This window comes from Mytilus galloprovincialis, chromosome 6 (genome assembly GCF_965363235.1).
Source record: "Mytilus galloprovincialis chromosome 6, xbMytGall1.hap1.1, whole genome shotgun sequence".
In the NCBI taxonomy this organism is placed as follows: domain Eukaryota; kingdom Metazoa; phylum Mollusca; class Bivalvia; order Mytilida; family Mytilidae; genus Mytilus; species Mytilus galloprovincialis.
The window spans coordinates 41976335-41987213 of NC_134843.1; the positions used below are offsets into that span (position 1 = coordinate 41976335).

At 31.4% G+C, this 10879-nt stretch overlaps 1 protein-coding gene across 1 annotated transcript; it reads left to right on the forward strand.

Moving 5' to 3' along the window:
• The first annotated feature begins 4336 nt into the window (after positions 1-4336).
• On the forward strand, positions 4337-8617 carry LOC143079606 (uncharacterized). The gene is made up of 2 exons (XM_076255036.1): positions 4337-5238; positions 7955-8617. Exons 1-2 carry the CDS (start codon positions 4419-4421, stop codon positions 8104-8106), a joined length of 972 nt encoding a protein of 323 aa, XP_076111151.1. The 5' UTR covers positions 4337-4418; the 3' UTR covers positions 8107-8617.
• Positions 8618-10879: the final 2262 nt, after the last annotated feature.

Here is a 10879-nt window from a genome sequence, read left to right on the forward strand (position 1 = left end):
AAACAATTGTGCTTTAGTTTTTGGTAATTTTGTTTAATCTGTAAATGAACTCATCATAGATACCAGGACTAAATTTTGTATATACGCCAGACGCACGTTTCGTCTACAAAAGACTCATCAGTGACGCTCGAATCAAAAAAAGTTAAAAAGTCCAAATAAAGTACGAAGTTGGAGAGCATTGAGGACCAAAATTCCAAAAAGTTTTGCCAAATTCAGCTAAGGTAATCTATGCCTGAGGTAGAAAGCCCTAGTATTTCAAAAATTCAATATTTTGTAAACAATTAATTTATAAATGTAACCATATCAATGATAATTCATGTCAGCACAAAAAGAGCAGACTACTGAGCTGGTAATCCACTCGGGGAAATAAATCTCCAACAGCAGTGGCATCGACCCAGTGGTTGTAAATAAACTCATCATAGATACCAGGACTAAATTTTGTATATACGCCAGACGCGCGTTTCGTCTACAAAAGACTCATCAGTGACGCTCGAATCCAAAAAAGTTAAAAAGTCCAAATAAAGTACGAAGTTGAAGTAAACCATCTCGACTATAGTTGTGATCGTAAACTGTGGTCGTTGGTTAAGAAAGTCAGAACGGCAGTTATCAAAGATACGGAGTTCTTACTAACTTTGTGCCCGGAATGAGTTTGTATTCTATATTTCTCATGTTGGAACGGTTTTGACATTGTTGTTAAAAAAATTTAGTGCTTTATAAGTATAACATTTTATTTTCATAGTATAGGTGATTGATTAAGAAGTGTCGAATGTTAAAAATAACAAACCCAATTAATAACATCTCAAATATGAAAACAATGAAATAAAAAGAAATAGCTGTTATACATATTTGTTCTAGATCAATTTTCCATATTTCCGAAAAATTAAAATGTTGTTCAGTGATATTCACTAGGTGAAGACTTGGGTTTATGATAACACATTGCAAATTTCACATGTTAATGACATTCTAAACCAAAACGAACAAAATGTATTTGCATCTGAAATTCAACACCGTTCCTGTAGTTCCAACAGCATTTTAATATTGGTAAAGAATAAGTCTTTCCAGTTCTCTCAAATCCTTTTTATTTCTTTTCTACATTTGTTTTCTTTTTATGTGTCATGACAGATTAAACAGTTGGCAATTATTTGACGTTTACCTGCTCAAAAATACATCACACATTCATTTCGTTGTCAAAGTAATGGAATTTGGTGTCGCTGTTATACGTCAAGTGAAAGGTTACGCAAACTATAAAACCAGGTTTAATGAATTATTTTCTACATGCTAAGAAATAAAAGGCAAGTACAAAAGTAGGAATATGACAGTTGTTATCCATTCGTTTGATGTATTTGAGCTTTAGATTTTTCCATTTGATTAAGAACTTTCCGTTTGGAATTTTCCTCAGAGTTCAGTTATTTTGGGATTTTACTTTTCACAACCATGAAATACACATACATAAAAAAAAAACTGCGATATAAATGTAAATAGTGCAGACTTTAGCAGATCTTTAACGTTATGACCCTGGTCTAATTTAGTATCGGAGTTAATGTGTAAGACAACTTCGATATGCTTTAACATTATAATGCATATATTATTAGTTACATTGACTCGCAGTCCAAATTGAATTTATTGATCCCATATACCGGTATATCATATTAGGTCACAAGCACTCTCAGTAAAGAACTGATCTTACCGACTATCTTAACATATATATATATATATGTTAGTAAGAATATTGAACTATCAAAGTGATAAAGTCTTCAATATTAAGAACCTATTACAATCTATACATACGATGTGTTACTGTGACCTGCTTCCTATGAGTTGAATCGTTTAGATTCGACAACATATAATCTTCAAATTTGTTCATTTTTCTCAGCATGTTCTGGTTAACTTCTTGTAGATACTTGTTTTCAGCTTCTAAGGAAACCAATGCACTTTTAAAAATGCCGTTTTCACTCATCAGTTTCTGCATTCCAGTGGTCAGTTTTGTCATCTCAGTTTCCAACTTGTTAAACGTTTTCACATCAGTCTCGTCTACGTCTGTCCTGCAAAAAAACAACAATGAAGAGAATGAATAAAAACTTCATTTTTGATGACGTTCAAAAATTTGTAACCCTCTAGTTCTGCCTCGTAAAGATAAGAATACTTGCGTAATAGGGAACTTATTTTACCTTATAATTACATAATATGTATGTTTCATTTGAATCTGTCATTTAGTTATGGCTATCAACAATCGCGAGGCACACCAATATTAAATTACATTAAGAAATTAAAAATTATTGTAATATTTATTTCTGTCTTCTTAAAAATAACATTAAAAAATTGGGTGCACACAACTTGATAACCCGCGTATCGCGTCACGTGAGAGGGTTATTTAAAAGTGTCATTCCTTATAATTTGATTCTAAATTCCACCTTTAAGAAGAAAATTAAAAAAATAATGTTGATGGCTTCACAGTCATATGACAAAATAATGTCTACGAGCTGACAGTAAAAAAATGTTCAACCAATAAAAAGACGTGTTACATACATTTAATTATTCCCGGACAGCAGCTATGATTGCACGTGATAATACTGAAATAATGCAGCTTGGTCATGTGTTTCGGTCAAAGCTGATACACCATGATAAAATAAGAGTAGAAATACTATGAATTCCACGAGTAAGGCGTGATAGATTTAACATTGTGCAGTTGTATTCTTTCGATGGACTCAACTTTTAAATTTATAAATAAGCAAAGAGTGTTGTAATGCCAGCAGAGACTCACTTTCTTTCATCTGTGAGAGCATGGTGCAGCTGTGAATAATATTTCTAGAAAAAATTAGGTAAATTTTTACAAAATATTTTTCCTCTGAAACTACTGGGCCAAGTTCATTATAGATAGAGATAATTGTAAGCAGCAACAATGTCCAGTATAGTAAGATCGCTCACACCAAAACATAATTTTCTCATGAACCGATGTGTGTCGTTTCGTTTGATATGCACATAGTTCATAGTGAGTGGCATATGCTCTTTAGAGCCTCTAGTTAATGAATAATACCCCATAACTCGGAAAAATAAAAGCCAAAATTTATAAACATTGAAAGGGAGCTCACATAATCAAATTTACCAAAGTTTCATGTAATCAGTTAAAACAGTTTTAAGTCAATGTTGGATCCGGACGGACGAACAGTTGTATACTATAAATTTATATAAAATCGAAAGTGAGCGTACATAAACAACAAATTCACCAAAGTTTCACTATAGTATAATACATAAACAGGCGTATAAAACTCTTATCCTTTTTCAAGCAGTCGCTGAACCACGAAAACGAGGTCAACTACATTGGAAATATAATTGACGAAAATTCTGTAACATAAGGAATCTGAATCCAAGATATGAAGCATCCAGTTTTACCTTCCGAAATACAAAGCTTTAAAGGATAGTCATACCAATGTCTCATCATGCCAAACATAGTACAGATTATGGATATTGTACTGAATGAGGATATACAACATGTATATGTACAGCACAAATAAAAAAAAATAAAAAATAAAACCTTTGTTAATGAATATGAATATAAATTTGATGATTGAAAAATGAATTTTAATTCAATGATCTTGACTGCATTTTAATTAAGTAATGTAAAAAAGGAATAGGATTTTTCACCTTAATATAAAAGTATACCTTCACTCCATAATTTAGTCATGTTTGTTGAGGGAAAACAAAAACACAAACATTATACAATCAAAGTGCTTGTAAGATTAAAGGGTAAAGATTGCTTAAATTGGAGGTAAATTTAAACATTGCATTGTATAAAGCATTCGTTGTAGTTCATTCATTTATAGTTTACAAATATGGACAAAGGAACTGAACCTTGCTCAAGAAATGTCTGTGCCGATTAGAACATCATTTTGTACATGAATTTCTGATCATGTATTTTATTGATAAATTTCTGGAAATTATCCATGGATAGGATGCATATAGATACCAAGTCAGTACCATAGTATTTTGATGGCATTTCATGCATGTACTTTATAAAAAAAAAAGAAATACACTTAGGATCTTTTACCAAAAATTTAGTTAAACTGAATCCAGTTTCAGAAGAGATGATCTTTGAAAAAGTTAACAACGATGTACACCAAAGTTGAAGGATAACAAGAAATGACAATAGCTCACATGTCCTTGCAGGTCAATGAGAGATAAAAAATCAAGACATATACATTTTTATTTCTACTCAGTGTTTGTAATATCTAAAGAATATAAAAGGAAAACATCCCTTACAATACAAGTGTGAGATAAGCTTGAATCATTCCGACCTAATAAAGTATTTTAGATATAAATTCTGATGATAAATAGAAACAGAAATATTTATGCATTCAACAGTGTACGGAATAACTCTTGACAGAATATTTTAGTTTGCAACTTACTTTTTTTGTAGCACAATGATTGCTGCTTTCATTTCATTGCTTGTGATTGGAAGTACTAAAGGTTTTCTTCTGGAAAGTAAGAACACCTCTACTCTAGCAGGAAAACCAACCTATCTAACAACATCAGAATATTATGAAGACAAAAATAAAATTCACTATGACCTGGAAACATACCGTGATCAGCAGCAGAAAAGCCTGAACTTATTAGCCAATCAACTGCAACAAAAGTTTGACATTATAGAACAAATTTTAGCTGCACAACCATCCTACAATGAGTTAAATAAAACGGAGAAGACAATTGATGCATTGGAGCAAAAATACAAGGAACTTGAATTGAAGTACAGTGCAGTCCAAGCTGAGTTGACAGTCAAGGAGCAAATGTATAATTCTTCAGTGAACGAAACCCTTGCTCTTGCTGAAAAAATCAAAAAACTGGAGCAACTTAAAAATATCAATCAGCTACAAACTCTCCAAAAATTACAAGCCCAGGTTCAAACATTTGATTCTAGGATTAACTTTCTGACCAGCCATGAACAAGCAAGGAATCAAGACTTTCTAGCTTTATATAATCTGACTACATCATCCAAGCATGAATTGAAAAGTCAAATGAATAATCAATATCAAACCATGCAACAGAAACAGCACCAAGATTTTCAAATTTTACACAATCTGACATCCGATTACAGAAAAGAAAATGAAAAGCTAGCAAACCATACCATGAAAGAAATAAATGAACTGGCTAACAATACCATGAATGAAATTGAACAAATGGGCAGATACCACAACTCATCTTTCTCACTTTTTCAACAAAATCTGGATAAACAATTACAGAAAGGTATAGTGCAATTCAAATCTTTTAAAACACCTCACTTAGCAATAACAATGTATCAATATTTCGTGTGAATTGTAGTCCAGCAACTTCTGATTTACCATCGAGGTGACCTTTCGAAGACTGTCAATGGTCATTCAATCCGATATAAATATGAACATATATATAAATAGATAGCGAACGCGTGCAATGGGATTTTTCTGGATCTGTTTGACTTCATATTATAGGTAAAAAACAATATAATGATAATTGTTTTACCTGTACCAAAATGAGTTTTAGTAGATAGAAACAGTCAACCAAATGGTTAACCCTTGTTTAACTTCGAATGTTGACATTCTTTTCCTTTCATAAATACCTGAACATGCCTAGTTCATGCGTAACCCATATCTAGCTAAGGGGTTCGATCAATTAAACTTCAAATGAATACAGATTCAATAAGTATAGGTTATAACATGCCCTTTTCCATATTGGCCCTGGTATCATTCCGAGATTCCCATATCGGCCTCGAGGCTTTAGCCGAGGTCCGATATGGGTCGAGGGATGATACCAAGGCCAATATGGAAAAGACATGTTATAATCTTTTTATCACAAATTTTATGTTTTGCAGAAAAGAGAAAAAGGGTCAATTATAACAATTTAAAGAAAGATAAAAGGTAAAACCTTAAACATTTTATCACAAACGTGTCGTTAGGGATGCAATGACGTGACGTCATTTAGAATCAGGACACAATATCATATACTCTTTTTTGCCCCGGGCAATTCTGAGGTTATTGCATATGCAAAACCCGACGTATTCGTTACAAATATGTGATAAGTACAAATTACTTCCTTTCAAGTGAATAATCAGAAACGGTGTCTCTTTGTTTTTTACGGGACAAATCTGAACCAAACTGACTGCTAAAAGCAAGTTTTTGTTTCAATATTTCACTTTCATTAATGAATGAACAAAAAAGAAGTTTTTTTTTATTTTTTCAATATCTCGTTGTAGTCTTTTTAGCTCTATAAAAGACACGCTTTAAGGGCATACGATACAGTTACAGGAAAGGTAATGCTAACGTAAAATGTTATTTTCGCGACGTCAAACTATGACATATAGGGAAAAGATGCATTTTTCGACTGATTTTTATCATTCAAACAGATTTAATTTGAAAACGAGTGCATGGACCCCTATTTTTTAAAATTACATTTTGTTTCATTTTGCAGGGAGATTGTGTGGACCAAATTTTATAAAACTGTAAATAGTGCAATTTGTTTTACTTTGATAAATATACAGCAAAAAATTACGTTTTTTTTCTCATTTCATGACCATTGTGATAAATATCAGTTATTTCTGAATAAGAAATGCATAATTTTTTAGGATACTTATAAAAAACAGAAATTACAAATTATTTAACAAAAAAAACAATTTGTGTTTATCTTTTAAAACAAAAAAGTTATGGCTTTCTTTTGAAATCTTTTGTTTAAATCTCATTCACATAACAATGCTTAATAAATGAATTAGGTATTGGCAATTTACTTGGAAACTTAACATATACGTACCCTCACTACTCACTAGCCTTATCAAAGAGGAAATACTGGATAATCATAAGTCTGGTGTATGATCCAAAGAATTTTTTGTTTAAACTCACACTATCAAGATGCTTGATTTCTTGATTGACAACACATTTGTGATGTTTTGGGGACGTGATTTTCAACAAACTATCGTCCTTCCAATGGGAACCAATTGTGTCCCTCTTATCGACTTGTTCCTTTATTATTATGATGCTGACTTCATACAGGAAAGTCTGAGGAAGAAAGATAAGAAGTTAGCATTATCCTTTAACTATATAGATGACTAAATAATTCAAAATATGGTAACTATGTTGAACGCATCTATCCAATCAAACTATAGATGAAGGATACAACAGATACAGTAAGTCTGCCTCATATCTTGACTTACATCTAAAAATTGACAATGAGGGCACCGTCTATTGAAAACAAAACTTTACGACAAAAGAGATGATTCTAGTTTCCCAATTGTGAACTTTCCATTTCTATGTAGCAACATTCCATCAGCGCCTTCATACGGAGTATATATCTCCCAATTGATACGATATTCCCAGGCTTGTATTTTCTATCATGATTTCCTTGATAGAGGGTTGCTTCTCATAAGGAAGCTATTAACCCATGATTTCCAAATGGCGAAGTTGAAATCATCCCTTTGTAAATTTTACAGACGCATTCACGAGTTGGTTGACCGTTATGGAATATCCGTTTCACAGATGATATTGGATATGTTCCTTATGTCGTAACTACAATCCTGTTTCCTTTTCACGAATATGAACTATCGAATTGGACTATTTACCAGGTTTGTAATAACATGAGCAACACAACGGGTGCCACATGTGGAGCAGGATCTGCTTACCCTTCCGGAGCACCTGCGATCACCCCCAGTTGTTGGTGTGGTTCGTGTTGCTTAGTCTTTAGTTTTCTATGCCGTGTCTTATTTACTATTATTTGTCTGTTTGTCTTTTTCTTTTTTAGCCATGGCGTTAAAAGTTTATTTTCTATTTATGTGTTTGACTGTCCCTCTGGTATTTTTCGCCCCACTTTTTTTTAGCAAAGCCTTGATGACACACCTTGACTTTAATGTCATTAAAGTAGTGTTAAAATTTAACAAAAATGAACTATTAAAATAAAGGAATGTCTTATGAAGTTCATATACTGACTTCTTTCATTTCAGTTGTGGTTACTGGTTGTACCAATTATGGGTATGGTAATAAACCTGCTGGACCACTGAAGTTCCCAGTCATTAAAACATCTGTTGGCGTGTCCAATCATTCCAATCTACAGGCAAATTTACCTGTCATGTTCCTGGATATTATCACATTGTAATAACAATAATGTCTGACAGCAACATTGTGCGAATAGATATCATGAAAAATTCTAACTCCATAAACCAGCAATATGTGGCAGGCTATAGTGATAAAGGCTACTGGAAAACTGGAACTGCTGCTGTGGCTTTAGAATTAAGGACCAATGACAATGTGTGGATTAAACTATATTCTACCTATAACATTTTAGATTCATGTCTTACTATATTTAAAATCAACTAATGTAAAATACTTCAAAGCCCTGCACATCATCCAATGTTTCACTGAATGATATAGTGATATATTAAGACAAGTAAATATATATTCATTATGGACGTGAATATATATATTCATTATAGAAGTGAATATAAAGTAAAAGTTAACTTTGATATGGTGATAACAAAACTTGAAAAAAATGAACAAAACAAGTAGAAATTTAGAAATTAATTCAAGATTTTGAATTAATGTAAAAAAAATATATAAAGGACAATAATTTCATATTGCTAGTAATAATAATTACATTATATTATCAACTTCTAGTGATTCACACGTGTTTAATTTTGAGCTCATACTCATATATGTAAATAGCATTAACAAAAGGTATATTTCTTATTTTGTATCCATAAGGAATAATAACAGACCTTCTTTAGAAAAAAGTATTTCATGAACCTTTTAAAACAAACATGATTAAAACATTTAATGTTGTTTGCTCAATGTCCTGTGTCCTATATTTCATGCATATTCAGAACTGGAAAAATTATAATTATCAATTTTACAGATAGGTTCTGCTACATTGTAAACAGGACAAACAGATTTAAGATGGAGCATTTCTTCTAACAACTGAAAATGAAGATATGTGTTGTTTCTCAGTCTTTAGTCTAGCTAGCTATAAAACCAGGTTTAATCCACAATGTTCTATATAAGAAAATGCCTATACCAAGTCAGAAATATGACAGTAACAGTTGTTTTCCATTGGTTTGATGTGTTTGGGCTTTTGATATTGCCATTTGAAAAGGGACTTTCTGATTTGAATTTTCCCTGGAGTTCAGTATTTTAGTTATTTTACCTTTAACTATCATGTCTCTGACACTACCAAGTAACATGGTGGCTCATTAATTATGTGTATTGGTTATCTTTAAGTCTTTATTTTATTTATAAAGAGCAAAAAAAATGGCTTTGGAAATGATAATAAATATAAATAAATAAAGACATTCTTTTTCAATTATTGAAACTGCAAGCTTGAATGAGCCGAAATCGCTCATTTGGCAAAATTGTTGAAACAGAGATATATAATACAATGTATTACATGTCTTTGCTAGTCATCAAAATATAGACCAATGTAATGATTCGTCAAGTTTATATGTTTTTTTATTTTTCTATTATTTCTTTTTTTGCTTGATGCATATTCTCTCTGTCCTTTCTTTTCATAAAAATCATCAATAAAGAACAATAATTCCAACAAAGAATTTTCTTTAAACTTTGATGGATTAACAAGAGTTTTTTAGCATTTTGCCTATTCATATTTCCTTATCTTTTACATTTTTAAAATATTACAAGAAAGGCTTTTTAATTTCAGTTATGGAAGTATGTTGGCTGATTGATTAAGTCATAACTTATATCTCAACACACAAAGAATAGTTATGTCTAGCTTGGTTTAAATTAGTTACTTTGGATTCATGTATTTCGTTGGTACCAATTTTCGTGGAATAATGAAAACATAAAATTGAGAATGGAAATGGGGAATGTGTCAAAGAGACCCGACCATAGAACAGACATGTTCAATGATATCTAATTTCATGGTTTTGCCGAAGTAGGCATACAAGCATATAGAAAATTTGTTATTCGTTAAACATCTGATTTCGTTGTACCCATGAAATCCATGAAAATTGGTATCAAACGAATAATAATGAATCCACAGTATGTTATTTCTGAGGTAAACTTTTAGATAATATTAAGGTGGTAACCAACACTTTCACTAAAATTAATTTGGCTCGTTTAATTTTCATAAAAATTTTTCAAAGTATTTACTTAGAGACTTTAATAAAAATATAAAAATTTTAAAAAATTTGAACCAACCGTTTTGTCAGAAAAATTATACTGGTTATATAGCAATTTGACAAACACCAATTTTGATCATTGAGAAGCTTACTATTCCTTTTACAACACAACATAATTAAAACGTTTAGCTGACTTTACAGAGTTATCTCCCTATAGTGTTAGGTACCACCTTAAAGAAAATTAAAAATCACTAAAAGTTTTTATATCAAGGGAGATAACTCAAGTTACAAAATTATTCATTTTCTAAAAAACGTTTCCATTGTTTCCTCTACAATTTAATGGTGTATAATTCTTTTTTTAGGTAATGTAAATATCATCTGGAATGATCAGATGTTTGGAGTCTTTGGTTTTTTTCCTTCAATAAAGGGTCAACTATTTTGCCCCATGATACCCATTTTTCTCGAAAAGGAGCTCCATAACATATGAATATTGTTTAGCTTATTTTGTTCTTCCGACATATAGTTACAATTTTTAATACATTCTAGAATTTCTTAATTTCACCTTAGCACATATTTACATATTTAAGCAATTGATAAAATCCTTAATATTTGTTCCATGCTCCATATATAACAAATTTGAAACCAATGCATGCAGAAAGCATATGGAATACAAGTTTCAAATGTAATAGAGCTATTGTTTTTTACAGAGCACCATCTAGGAATTAAGTGGGTCTCATTGGGGTCTAAGCGTGACGCGGGAAATGACAAAAAAATGAGAATTGCTTACATACATAGTGT

Coding starts and splice junctions, on each gene's coding strand:
- LOC143079606 (XM_076255036.1), top strand. CDS start 4,419: ATGATTGCTGCTTTCATTTCATTGCTTGTGATTGGAAGTACTAAAGGT. Junction 5,239..7,954: donor GGATAAACAATTACAGAAAG/GTATAGTGCAAT, acceptor CTTTCATTTCAG/TTGTGGTTACTGGTTGTACC.